This window comes from Antennarius striatus, chromosome 11 (assembly GCF_040054535.1).
Source record: "Antennarius striatus isolate MH-2024 chromosome 11, ASM4005453v1, whole genome shotgun sequence".
Classification (NCBI taxonomy): Eukaryota; Metazoa; Chordata; class Actinopteri; order Lophiiformes; family Antennariidae; genus Antennarius; species Antennarius striatus.
This window is the reverse complement of record NC_090786.1, coordinates 2,342,273-2,355,000: the sequence shown is the minus strand read 5'-3', so window position 1 is coordinate 2,355,000 and position 12,728 is coordinate 2,342,273. Positions and strand designations below refer to the sequence as shown.

The following is a 12,728-nucleotide window of genomic DNA, read 5'->3' as shown; positions in this document are numbered from 1 at the left end:
TGTTGCCATGTCCAACGACTGTAGTTCCCCCACGAGTGGCGTAACATGAACACCCCATAGGTTCAGAATTCACGTGTCATGTTAACATGACTTAGCAGATCTTAGACTCAGTGAACAGTTTGCTCTGATGTCACTTCCTGTTGGTCTTTTGGTCTTTCCTGTTGGCGTCATCTGCAGCGTTTCCTTCTTCTTTTTCTCCACATCTCTGTGAACTTCTGAGCGGGAAACGAACCCACAATGCATTTCACCAACACGGAGACTGAAGTCAGTTCAGTCAGAGTCTGACTTTTGATGACCACCACCCCCCCAAAAGAAAACAGTCTTACATTAGATTCTGTAGATGCTAAAGGGAGTCCAAACGGTCCCTGAACGCAGCGTACTGATGCCATCGTACTCGAATCGAACACAAAGAGTAACATCGGTACCAGGAACGGCCCCAGGGAACGCTGGGAAATATTTAATAGCGGCGTGACTTAAAGCGAACGCACTTCCTGTGTTCTTCTGTCTCAACACAACACGTCTGCTGTCAAGTCACTGCCTTTCATAGCGCGCATGAAAAATCAATGTGCACATTTCAGAGCAGCGGAGCTCATTTAAACGACTGGACATCTTGGAGACGGACACACGAACACAACGCTCTAGAAACACACGACGTGTCTTCAGAGAACTTCCAGGCGACGATGAGGTGAACAACATGGAGAAACGCCCGTGGAAATGTTTGATGACAATTCAAGGAAGACATGATGGACGTGAGCGGACACAACCAGGAAGAAAATGATGAAGTGAATGAGTGAAAAATGTTCCCATAGCTTCCCAGACTACCTACACTTTAAATATGAAGCTAACGGTAGCTTAGCATAAGCAAAAGTCTGCAAAAAAGAACCAGAGCTAAATACTAAACCGGTCCATGGGGCAGCTAGCTTAGCAGGATCATTTTGAATAAAAACGCCTCAACCAGAATCAGATAAACCAGCTGTCTCCAACTCCCTTGGCGAGATGCTTGCCTCGGTCACATGACTACCTTCTTAAAGGGGCCGCTGCGGTCGCTAACACAGAATACATTACCGCTAATCTGAAACTCCCAAGCTAGCAGAACCAACAAGAAACAAACGTTGGTGTGACTTTAAGAGGACGCTGCTAATAAAGTTGATACAAACTCGATTCATGTTTATTATTGTATTTCGATAAAAACAGTTTCTGTTCTGGTCGTTTCATTCTGCAATTTCCTCTGTGCTGTATGTCGTGTACATATGGTAGACTTGACAATAAAGCTGACTTTGACTTGACTTTGACTTTATTTTGTTAAATTTAAGCGTCACACCTTAAAAGAAGGTCCCTGAAAATGTCATCTGACGTTAAACTGTTCTGTGGCGTAAAAGAAGGTTAGCAAGCACTGAGATAAACTACATTGACCTAAACACACAACAAGCTGGTTCTAGAGAGAACGTTGAGGGACTCAGTTGCTTCATGGTCAACGGGGTCGGCCCAAACATCGCAACTTTCTCCAGACGTCTCTCCATGGGGTGATGAATGACTTGTGAAGTAAAATACAAGACTAGCGTTACCCTGTGCCTACCGTTGTACAGACTCTTGTGGTGGGGTGACACATCCTCTCCGACTGCTCTCCTCTGCCCGCCATCCCGGTCGAGGGAGCCCCCGCTGTACCTCCCTTTGCTTCCCCCTGGACTGGCCTGAAGGTGTTGGTGGTGCCGGACCGACTCTGGACTACCCACCACCACCCTTCCTTTCCTCAGATGCTCCGGCGTCCCCGCCTGCTTGGCGACGGGACTCCCCAGGCCCGCCCCTGCGGCGTGGACTCCCTGGTGCCGGAGGCCCGGCTGTGGGCTGGACTTAGCTGAGCCTTTCTTGCAGTCCGGTGATGCTAACAGCTGCTTCTGGATTAGCTGCTCAGAACTGCAGGGTTTGTGTTGGGAGTCACATGGTCCCCTGGTCGGGGACCTGCTGTGCTTCTCCAAACTGTTTCCACGAGTTCCGCAAGGGTCCAAGTTGGTGAGGGACCCCCCACGGGGACGGCAGAACTGGGGGAAGGTGTGGTACTCCGGGGTGGAGCTGTGCCTCCTGCCGGTGGATTCGCACACGTCTGGTTTCGATCCAGGGTGGGGTTTCAACCCCGACGGAGGCGGTTTCAGGTGCGGGTTGTCCGGACTACCTGTGCTCCCCGCGCTGGAGGTGCTGCTCCCATCCCCAACATCCCGGAGCAATCCGGGCGCCGGAACACCTCCACCCAACTGAGACAAACTGCTCTGGCTATCAATCGAGCTCCGACACCCACCCGAACCTCCGCCGACCCCCCCAGCGGCAGCGGCCCTCTCCTCCTCCAGCATCAGGCACACCTCCTTGAGTTCCAGGTTCTCGCGGATTACCTCCACCTGCCGCTGCTCCAGCTCCTTCAGCTTCTGCAGGTAGACGGACACCTCCCGGCGCATCAGGCCGGCGCCGTAGCGACCCAGCCGCTGCCACTCGCGCCAAACCCGCTTCCCCTTCTGACGGTCGTCGTCCAGGAAGCAGCACAGGTCCCGCAGCTCCTGGTTGTCCTCCTGCAGTTTCTGGTTCACGTCCTGGTTTAGGGAAGCACAGTGGGGGGAAGGGGGTTGGGGGGGGGCATTGCTGAGTATTATCCATCATGGATTTAGGCTGAAACTATAAATAAACGGATCATCATTAATTAATTCGGTTATGAAGCAAATGCAGCGAAATTTGGACTCAAGGGCACTCTGATTGGCCGATTGGACCAGGAAGTGATTGATTATAGGCAAAATTTTAAAAAAGCAATCCACTAATCAATAATTAAATGATATATTGGGCTGAAAAATATATAAAGTAGTGTGAAAACTTCTTTGATCGACAATTATAATACACACACACACACACAATGAAGGTCACGTAAAATCAACATCCTTGTATTCAACAGGTAAATTACTGAGTCACCATTCTGCCCTTCACTGACTGTCTTTGGATTTGTTCACATCCCACTCAGAGGGTCGTTTTAACACCCAATCAGAATGCTTTACACACGTGGGACCCGGTGGGACCCGGTGGGACCCGGTGGGACCCGGTGGGACCCGGTGGGACCCGGTGGGACCCGGTGGGAAATGGTGGGACCCGGTGGGACCCGGTGGGACCCGGTGGGACCCGGTGGGACCCGGATCTCACCTTCAAGCCGCGGATCTCGTTCAGGTGCTGCTGCAGCCTGCGGTTCACCTCCCGCATCAGATTCCCGTGTTCCACGATCACGCCCCGCTTCTCCGCCTCCGCCCTCCGCAGCCGCCGCACCAGCTCGTCTCTGCCCCACTTCAGCAGCTCCTCGTCGGTCATCTTGGAGACATCCTCCGCCGGAGCCTCCGCGCCTTTGGACGGTTGTTGCTGCGCGCTGCGCTCCATCCTCCCAGAGAATAGAAAGTCCTGCACCCCCCCGCGGATAATAAAACCACACCAAACGCACCCAGGGGGACAACTCTGACACTCACGCTTCTTTGGCGTTCTTTCCCCCCACCCCACACCCGCCCTTCTCTCTCTCCTCCGCGGGATTACATGGCGTTCATTTCAGACGCGCCTCTGCCGCTCACGCCCAACCCGCCGCTCCGGCGCTCTGCCGCCTCCGCGCCGCTGATCGCGCCTCGGTGTGAACACCGACGGGGTGGCGGTGTGTGGGGGGTGGGGGGGTGTTGGGGGGGCGGTTTCTCTCCAGGTGCATGCCGGCCCCCTGGCGCACGCCCTCCACCCAGTGCGCACTACAGCTGTCCGACCGCCGGCGGGGGGGGAGGGATGGGGGGGGCTGCAGGTGCGTAACTGGAAGGAATGCGTAGGTGCGTTAGAGTGAAGAACAGACCCCCCCCCCCGTCTCTCTCCCTCTTGCTCTCATTTTGTGTCGATGCGCCACCTGCTGTCCTGATCCAGCCTCTACCTCGAGGTCAAAGTTCAGAGGTTATATCTGTAGTGACGTCATTAAAGTTTAAATGACAAATAGAACATATTTTTAAGACCTATAAATATTTTATTCTGAACAACAAAACAATAAATATTTGCTGATTAAATAGTTTTTATTCACACGATGACAAGTTATTTTGGACGTGATAAACTGATGACCTTTTGACCTTTGACCCTAACCTTGCCATGGTAGCAGAACCAAAACTCCAAATCTAATTATATTTATTATAAAACTTTTTTAATGTGTGGAAAAATCACCAGAATTTACCAAACTGGTTTTTCAGTGGTGGCTGAGGGTACCCCGATCTGGATCCTGCTGGAGCCTATCCCATCTGGATCCAGCAGGGCCCGGGTAAAAGGCAGGGGAAACACCAGATAAGACGCCAGGGTTACGTGAAAGACTAATTTTTGAGATCCTTATAGATACTATTGTGTTAAAAGTATGCACAGAATTCCCTCATGGGGTTAAACTGGTCTGTTGGGTTGCTACCGGAATGGGACATTTCTCAACATTTTCATTCTTATGACATTTTCTCTCTTTAAAGGTAAATTTTTGGTTTTGTCAAGTAAAAGGGAAAGGAAAAGTTTTTTTAAAAATGTTTTCAGACCAACAAACACCAATGGGACTTGATAAACACCAAACACACAACAGCAGGAGAATGTGGTCGGGTAGGATGCCTCGTGCGTGACCAAAAGTGAGGGAGTGGCTGTGTGAACAGGTGAGCTGACTCCGGATGTGACTCCTGTTGTCAGATCCAAGCCGATATATGTGTGTGTGTGTGTGTGTGTGTGAGAGTCGTTCTGGACGATGGCGAAGCCGAGAGGAACCCTGCTCGTATCTCTAGTCCTGGTGTTGACCTGCGGAGGGGCTGAAAGCCAAGGTCAAGATTTCTGCCGCGGTTTGTGCCCGAATTTCCAAGAACTCGAACCAACGACGAACGTAGGCTTTCGGAAGAAACAACATTTTATGAGATCGTTGTGGTCGATTGGAGTTTGGTAATTCTGTTCCCCTGCAGGGCGTTTTGAGGCGTTGGTCTAACGAAACCAACTGGATTACCACCAGACTGGCAAGCAGGTCCCTGATTGATGGGATGAGCAGTCACAACACCCTGAAGAGTTATTGGGGAACATATGTTCAAGACGGTAGGAGTGTGAGGGAGTGGAACAGTTTGAACTCATGACGGTAGGAATTTGTTACGCTCAAAGAATTGTAACGATCGTACCGTGTTTGGGTCTCTTCAAGTTCTCGATACAGATCAGGGCACCTGGCCGGTGCTGCTGTCCTCCACAAAGAGTGTCTCCGAAACCAATCTCTGGCTGAGTTGGTACCTTCCTACGAGTGAGACGATGGCTCCAGATCCTGAAGGCAGAGTCTTTCAGATGAAACTTCACGCTGGAGTGATGTACTACCAGTGAGTCTGAATGGTCCTACAGTCGTTAAACGCATCTGAACCCAAGTTCACCACCGTTTCATCTCCTGTTCAATCATTGTTTCCATTTGTTACGAAAGGGTCTCTGAGGATCATCCACATATTGGGGATGAAGACAAAATAAAAGATCAGATGTTGGAAAGGTTGGGTTTCCATGACGATGAGATTCAGGCATATCATGCGGCGCTCTACGACCCTGTTATGGCGTGGGAATTTCACAGCGAGGTCTGGATTTTTGCTGCTGATCACATCACAAACTGATTCTAGGAAAAACAGCTTTCAGATATGGTGATGGTTTCAAATGGGTTTGGATTTTAATGTAGGCCACAAGTTAATTATTTAAGTTTTGTTTTTGTTTTATTTTAAGATAATCCTTATATTTTACACGTGCCAGTGATTTTGGTAAAGTTGTTTAGTATTACTTGGATGAATAGAGAAGTGAAGGAGGAAGTAAACTACAAAAAAGACAAAACCAAACCATGGAATTCCGGTTCTTTGACTCTCTGGTACGTGATGGCTAATATTCACCACTAGGTGGCGGTGTAGGATTCTAAACACATTGTATAAACGCAGGATTTGTTGTAATTCAATTTCATTTAATTTTTCACAATGATCAGAATTCATTTCATACTTGGAACATTTTACAAAATTAAATAATCTCTATATTCTATCCAGATTTAATTTTTCTTCAAAGGTGTACAAATAAAACTGCAAACGGTTGATGGGGTGAGAACTTTATCTCCACCACTCTTCATCGAATGAATTTCTCTTTTCTTGTTGCATTCTTGTGATGACATATTGAATAAACAACAAATACACAACCAAAGAGGCTGTTGTTTTTTCCTTGAAACACAATCCTTTAGCAGTCAGTCACTAACTAGCAGTCTGTCTCTGGATTTGTTCGGTTCTATTCCACTTATTCAGCTGAGAATCCACTTCAGGGGTGTGGAATAAAATCGCTGCTTAAGCGTTCATTTGTTTGCTTGCTTTCTTGCTCACTTGCTCGCTTGCGTCTTTGTTTTTCAAGAAGCCACAACCCTCTGCATTTATCCGGGCTTGGAACCGGCCTACAGTTGACACTGGCTTGTGCCCCCATAGGGCTGCATTATAAGTTTACATAATATATTTAATATATAACATAATATGGGCACCATGGCGGCACAGTGGGTAGTGCTGTAGCAAGAAGGTTCCAGGTTCGGTTCTTTTCTGTGCAGAGTTTGTATGTTTGGCTTCCGCCCGCATCCCAACAACATGCAACTGGTGACTCTTCAATGGTCCCTGTGGGAGGGTTTTCAGTTGCACTGGTGATGATCCCATCTGAAGATTCCCATAATCAGTACTTCCTCCTGTAGACGTTAAGGGGCAAGGAAAAAACCCTGGCTCCAAATACTGCGCTTTATTCCAGAAAGTTTTTCCATCACTTCCAAGGTTTGCCGGATCCTGTCAGTCAGTCAGAAACAGAAATTACATTAGCATCTTTATCATCGACAAGTCTCCACAATAATCGTAAGAACTAAACGGTGACGCTGTGTTTATATATACGTCATAACGTCATTTGTGTCACCATTAAAAGAAATTAACTTTGCTATTTCGGTGACAGAAGTGATGTTTTAATATTTCACATACATTAGGACAAAGACAAATCTAGTTATGAAAGAATAAATTGTTCCTGTCGGCTTGAGAGAACATCATCTATATTACAGTTGTTTCCCCCGTGTTGGTTGATAGATTGGATGTTTGGTTAGTTAATTATTGTTTGGTTGGTTGGTTGGTTGGTTGGTTGGTTGGGTGGTTGGTTGGTTGGGTGGTTGGTTGGGTGGTTGGTTCGTCGGTTTGTTCATTCGTTTGCTCGTTTGTTGGTTTTTCGGTATGTTCATTTGTTCGTTTGTTGGTCCATTCGTCGGTTCGTAGATTCATTCATTTGTTTGTTCATTGGTTCGTTCGTTCGTTTGATTGTCTGTCCGTCGGTTTGTGGCTTTGTCAGTTTTTTGGTTCGTTCGACCGTCCATCCGTTCGTTCGTCGGTTCATCAGTTTGATCGTTTGTTCGTTCGTCCGTTCGTTCGTTCGTTCGTTTGCTCGTTCGCTCGTTTGATCGTCCGTCCGTCTGCTCGCTCGTCCGTCGATTCGTCCGTCCGTTCATCCGTCCGTCCGTTCGTTCGTTTGCTCACTCGTCCGTCCATCTGTTCGTCCGTTCGTTCGTCCGTCCGTCCGTTGCCGTTCGTCCGTTCGTTCGTTCGTTTGCTCGTTTGCTCGTTCGTTTGTTCGTTCGTTCGTTCGTTCGTTCGTTCGTTCGTTCGTTCGCTCACTCGTTCGTTCGTTCGTTCGTTTGTTCGTTCGTTCGTTCGTTCGTCCGTTCGTCCATTCGTCCGTTCGCTCGCTCGTTTGTTCGTTCGTTCATTCTTTGGTCCGTCTGTCTGTCTGTCCGTTCGTTCGTCCGTTCGTGCATTCGTCCGTTCGTTCGTCCGTTCGTTCGTTCGTTCGTTCGTCCGTTCGTTCGTTTGCTTAGGTAGGCGAACTGGAGCACCCAGAGTAAACTCTTTCCAAATGTTAGCGTTAGCTTCTTGCCTCATAGGGCTTGTATGACAGTGACTCTAGTTACCTTATGCTGACAAACAGCTGACTATGGGTGAGAGGCAGGATACACCCTGGGTGAGTCGCCAGGGTGAGTCCTGCCTTCCCGGGGCAAGGCAGGAGACAAACATGTAGAGTAGCGTGAGAAGCTATACATAAAGTAACTATTCCATCCACATATCCAACTATCCAAATATAAATCCATCCATCCATCCTTCCATCCATCCATCCATCCATCCTTCCATCCATCCATTTTTTTCCTTTCTTTTTAAGACGAGATGACCATAAGACGAGATGACCAGGTGATTATACCGGTCATCAGGTCATCAATTCACCTAAATTGCGATTTTTTGGAGGTGGGGGGGGAAGCCGGAGTGCCCGGGGAGAACCCACACAAGACACTGGGAGAACATACTAACTCTAAAAACAAAGGGAATCAAACCTGGAACCTTGTGTGGCGACAGCACTTCCTATGTCACCACCATGCTGCCATATTCAATCAGGACAGGTGCCAACGATGCTTCGGCTTCATCTGGCGAGGATCTTGCGTCTGGAGGGGGGGAGGTGGGTGTCACGGGGGGGCATGGGGGTCAGCCTTGGGGCGATGTGGTCTCCCAGTCAGGCCAGTCTTCTTTGGATACCAGATTCTCGACCCGAGGTTTTCCCACATTGTTGGAAATCGGTATCTCATCATGGTCAGGGTTGTCGGGACGGTCATATACAAGGTCGTCATCTCTATTTAGGATTAAGGCTGGTTTTAGCTAGCGGTTGTGATATTTGGGGTCTGGGGGTGGTTTTATTTTGTCTACTCATCCATCAACAATCTGAACGTCATTGACGATCAAGTTGTCATGAAATTAATGAACACTTGCTTGTCTTTCTTGTTGTCATAGACCTTTTTCTTTTCTGCTATTGCAGTCTTGAGAATATTCTTTTGTACGATGATGTTTCTGATTGAGACAAGCAACTTATCATTTTGTTCTCGTCTTTTTGCAGCTTTGTCTAATTCCTCTTCGATCTCTCCCGGAAACTCAGGTAGTCTTTTTTCGTTCCAAGCTTTAATCTTCCTCTTCTTCTCCACCTGTTGCTCTTTTTTCTCCGTCACCTGGCACAAATTTAACAGTTTCTCTGCACTGATAGAACAATGTTTTGCCTTATCTAACCACTCTTTGCATTGATTCTTTATTTCCGTTAGGCTCTTTAACGACAAGCCAGACTCCTGGTAGTCCTCATGTCCGGTGTCATGTTCATTGGACATCTCATTGAACATGCCTATACGATCCCTCTATATATCTCCCTACTTATTTGATCAAACATGAAAGAATGTCAGACATCAAAGCCTTAAAAGCACGTAAGATCAAAACCTTATACCGCGCTCCAACATCAAAGGCTTTCTTTGTATGGGAGGAGCCTATCCAAGTTGACAACCCAACCAGACACATTCACACCTACCGTTTTGTCTGGAGTCGACCTGTCCTGCAATTGTCTAGTGGGAAGAATTCACTCAATACATGTTCATCTCCATGCTTACGTTTACTTCATAGATTGTTTGATATAAATTAAAATATAATGTAATATATACATTATGTACACATTTGATTGTTTTTAAATAATGTCATCAGGAACCATTGTCCCATAGACAGGTTCAAGCGGTGGAATCTTGTCGTCCTTAAAAACAAGTTTGTACACCACTTCTTTGATCATAAACATCAATATCTTGATTTCTAACGTCTCAGACGGGATGTTAAGTATTTCTGCCCATCGTTCAAGACATTCATGGAAGTAACGACTCCATGCCAACAGTGGTTGCGGAATCCACAACACTGCTCTGTTGAGCCAGGATGGGTCAAGCTCCTGGGCTTCCGCATCATTGCTGCCATTTTGATTGGACATCTCTGTGGACGTGTTTCATTGGCTATACTAATATGAACACTTCTGACATCAAAGCCCAATGATAAACATGTGACATCAAAGCCTTACTCAAAACCTTTCTTGTCTACGGTGAAACCTATGAGTTACCACTTGACCTGTCCTATAATTTTATCTGGTGGGAGGAACCCAGAGAGAACCCACTTAATAAAAGTTCATTTGACATTTACTTCACATATTGTTGCATATAAATTAAATATAACGGAATATTTATGTGCGTATTTGGTTGCCCCACATGTTCACATTATCAAACAAGAACCAATGCAGAATTTCAAAAATTTCCCTGACCTACTTGAATAGCTCAAAGATCAAAGCTAGTGCTCTGACCTACTGTCATTGATCAAAGCTAGTGCTTTGATCTATGGTCTCACTCACACTGGCCTTCTCCCTCTTCTTTCTTATCTTATCCACTTCCTGAATGTACAAAAGTCGAAATTTCTCATTTTCATCTCCTTTGCTGTCCGAGTAATGTGCTTTTTGTTTCAACTTTCTATCTGCAGCATGAAGATATTTGGTGGACATACTAACGGACAAACGGACGAACACGCGAACACTGACAATTACAATACATCACCGCCTTGAAACAGGATGTAATCAGGCCCTCCTTACCAAAAAAAATTGGGCACCCCTGCTCTCAGCGAGAATCGTCGTAATCATCCCGGTTCTTTCATTCCTCCATATTATAATTGTTCCTCCATAAGTAAGTTAGTCAGTCGGTAGGTACGTCTCTAACAAAAAACGTAACAAAGAATCCTACGTCAGAGAACAAGAGCAGTGAACAAAGGAGCGTAATCTGTACATACATAATATGTAGATATATCAAAAGAGCATAGATCAAGGAGAGTAGGATTACCATTAATCTGGCGTTGATTGACTCGTGTAATTTATATGGGGTGCTACTAGGTCCCATTACAGTTTCATCATTTATTTTCATGTCAAAGCACTAACATATTTATATTTATATATTTCATTCATTTACAGTATATATATACATATATACATATGAATGAAAGTATTTATCCAATCCAATCTTTATTTGTTGAGCACTTTACAACAACCACAGTCAACCAAAATTTATCTCAGTACAAATTCAAACTAGTTATAGAAACAAAAAAATATAAAATTATTTGAAATGTTTTCGGTTTAAGTGAGCAGTGGCGTGCAGCAATCCATCTGCCGTCCGCCCACCCGGCCCCTGAGGACGAGGGGGGTTGCCCTTTTACCTCCACATCTACGCTCTCTGCTTCCTTTGTTCTTCACCACACCTCACCAGAGATGGAAGGAGGCCTCATCAGGCGGCGTGTCCGACGTCTAAATTCAGGTCCTAAAAGAGAAGTTGTTCACAAAGATAGGCTAAGCCTCATCATGTAACTCCTGATAATAAACTCCTGCCCCTACAAATGGGATCGCTTCACTTTCTTCAGCTCTGAGTGCTTTTAACATTATCTATTCATTTTCCCAACTGATTTTCTGCTTTTGTGGGTCACTGGGGTTGTTGGAGCATATCCCATCGGACTTACGGCGACAAGATACTCCAGATACGTCGCCAGCGTATTGCAGAAAAAACACTATTGCGCTGCGAGCAGGATTCGAACCTACGAGGGAAGATCCCATTGGATTTCAAGTCCAACGCCTTAACCACTCGGCCATCGCAGCCACGTTTGAACCTTAAAACTAAATCATTACAGATCAATCAAAGTCCAAATGAGCAAAGACCGACAATTCCTGATGCGGATCCAAATCCAGACCTTAATCCAGGTGTGGTGATGGGGGGTTGATCTGTTCACAGACACAGAGGGGCAGGTGTGGCGTTGCCACCTAGAGGCAGCTCAGGTAATGATAATCACTAGACTTCTGGACCTGAAGGAGAACTGAGGGGTTCTTTAGGGACTGCAATCAGATCCGGATCCTCCACCATGGAAAACCAATCAGGGTGCCAAGTGTAGGAGGAGCTTTACAGGGCAGAGCAATCAGATGCGACATTATGACATCATGATGACATCATCAGAGTTTGTTCTGTTGCTGCTTTCAGGACAGAATCACAAATTAGTCTCTTCTTATTCAGGGGTTTCGAACTAGTCTCTTCTTCAGGTGTTTAAACTAGTCTCTTCTTCAGGTGTTTTAAACTAGTCTCTTCTTCAGTTGTTTTAAACTAGTCTCTTCTTCAGTTGTTTTAAACTAGTCTCTAGTTGTGGTCAGTCTAAAGTAAACCCTCTGTTCCAACTCGCCGTCCACCTCTTCATTAACATAACAATTTTAAGTGAGCTGGGAGCAGTGGTGGTGTTGCCCCCCCCTCCGGACTCCCTCTCTCCAGCTCCATCTTTTTGTCACTGACAGCCCACTCAGACCCCGGGCGATGGTGACCCTCCACTGAGTCCAGGCGCGAACCAGAGTGGCTAAGTTTGTGGTCAAACGTTGAGCTTCATTCAAGAAGAAGACAAAGGAGACAAAGGAGAAGAAGAACCTCAGTCCTCCTCTCGTCTTCCGTCCACCTCCAGGAGGACATCGTCTTTGCGGGACGCCGATGGAGGACAAGGAGGATCTGGTTTAACGTGAGTTTGAGTCATTTCTCTTTCATTATGAGGGTCTGAACTGAAGGAGGCATTCAAACTTCATCCTGAAGATACAGGTACATTGGATCAACAATTAAAAACGACAAAATTATCAAACAGCATAAATAAACTTCTGTTCAATAGTGTGATTAGATTGATTGTTGATATGAAAGTAAACTGATCCCAACTGATCCTGATAAAAATATGAAGTATAGAAATAGAATATTTACAAAACAACAGATCTTAATATGACGGTATGAACGTTATTATTATATATTATATATAAAATGATCAGAA

At 46.2% G+C, this 12,728-nt stretch overlaps 2 protein-coding genes and 1 non-coding gene across 3 annotated transcripts in view; 1 reads left to right on the top strand and 2 right to left on the bottom strand.

Moving 5' to 3' along the window:
• The window catches only part of LOC137603994 (coiled-coil domain-containing protein 85A-like), a 9,327-nt gene extending 5,925 nt beyond the window's left edge, over window positions 1-3,402 (bottom strand). Inside the window, exons 1-2 of the mRNA XM_068327904.1 lie at window positions 3,175-3,402; window positions 1,577-2,579 (exon numbers count right to left, since the gene is read on the bottom strand). Coding sequence (XP_068184005.1) covers window positions 1,577-2,579; window positions 3,175-3,402 — 1,231 coding nt within the window. The remainder of the gene's footprint in view (window positions 1-1,576; window positions 2,580-3,174) is intronic.
• Window positions 3,403-4,685: 1,283 nt separating this feature from the next.
• On the top strand, window positions 4,686-6,196 carry LOC137604088 (uncharacterized). Its single transcript, XM_068328021.1, has 4 exons — window positions 4,686-4,888; window positions 4,965-5,091; window positions 5,192-5,360; window positions 5,459-6,196. Exons 1-4 carry the CDS (start codon window positions 4,757-4,759, stop codon window positions 5,637-5,639), a joined length of 609 nt encoding a protein of 202 aa, XP_068184122.1. The 5' UTR covers window positions 4,686-4,756; the 3' UTR covers window positions 5,640-6,196.
• A 5,257-nt stretch (window positions 6,197-11,453) lies between these two features.
• On the bottom strand, window positions 11,454-11,535 carry trnas-uga (transfer RNA serine (anticodon UGA)). Its single transcript has one exon. It is a non-coding gene; the product is annotated as a tRNA-Ser (tRNA).
• Window positions 11,536-12,728: the final 1,193 nt, after the last annotated feature.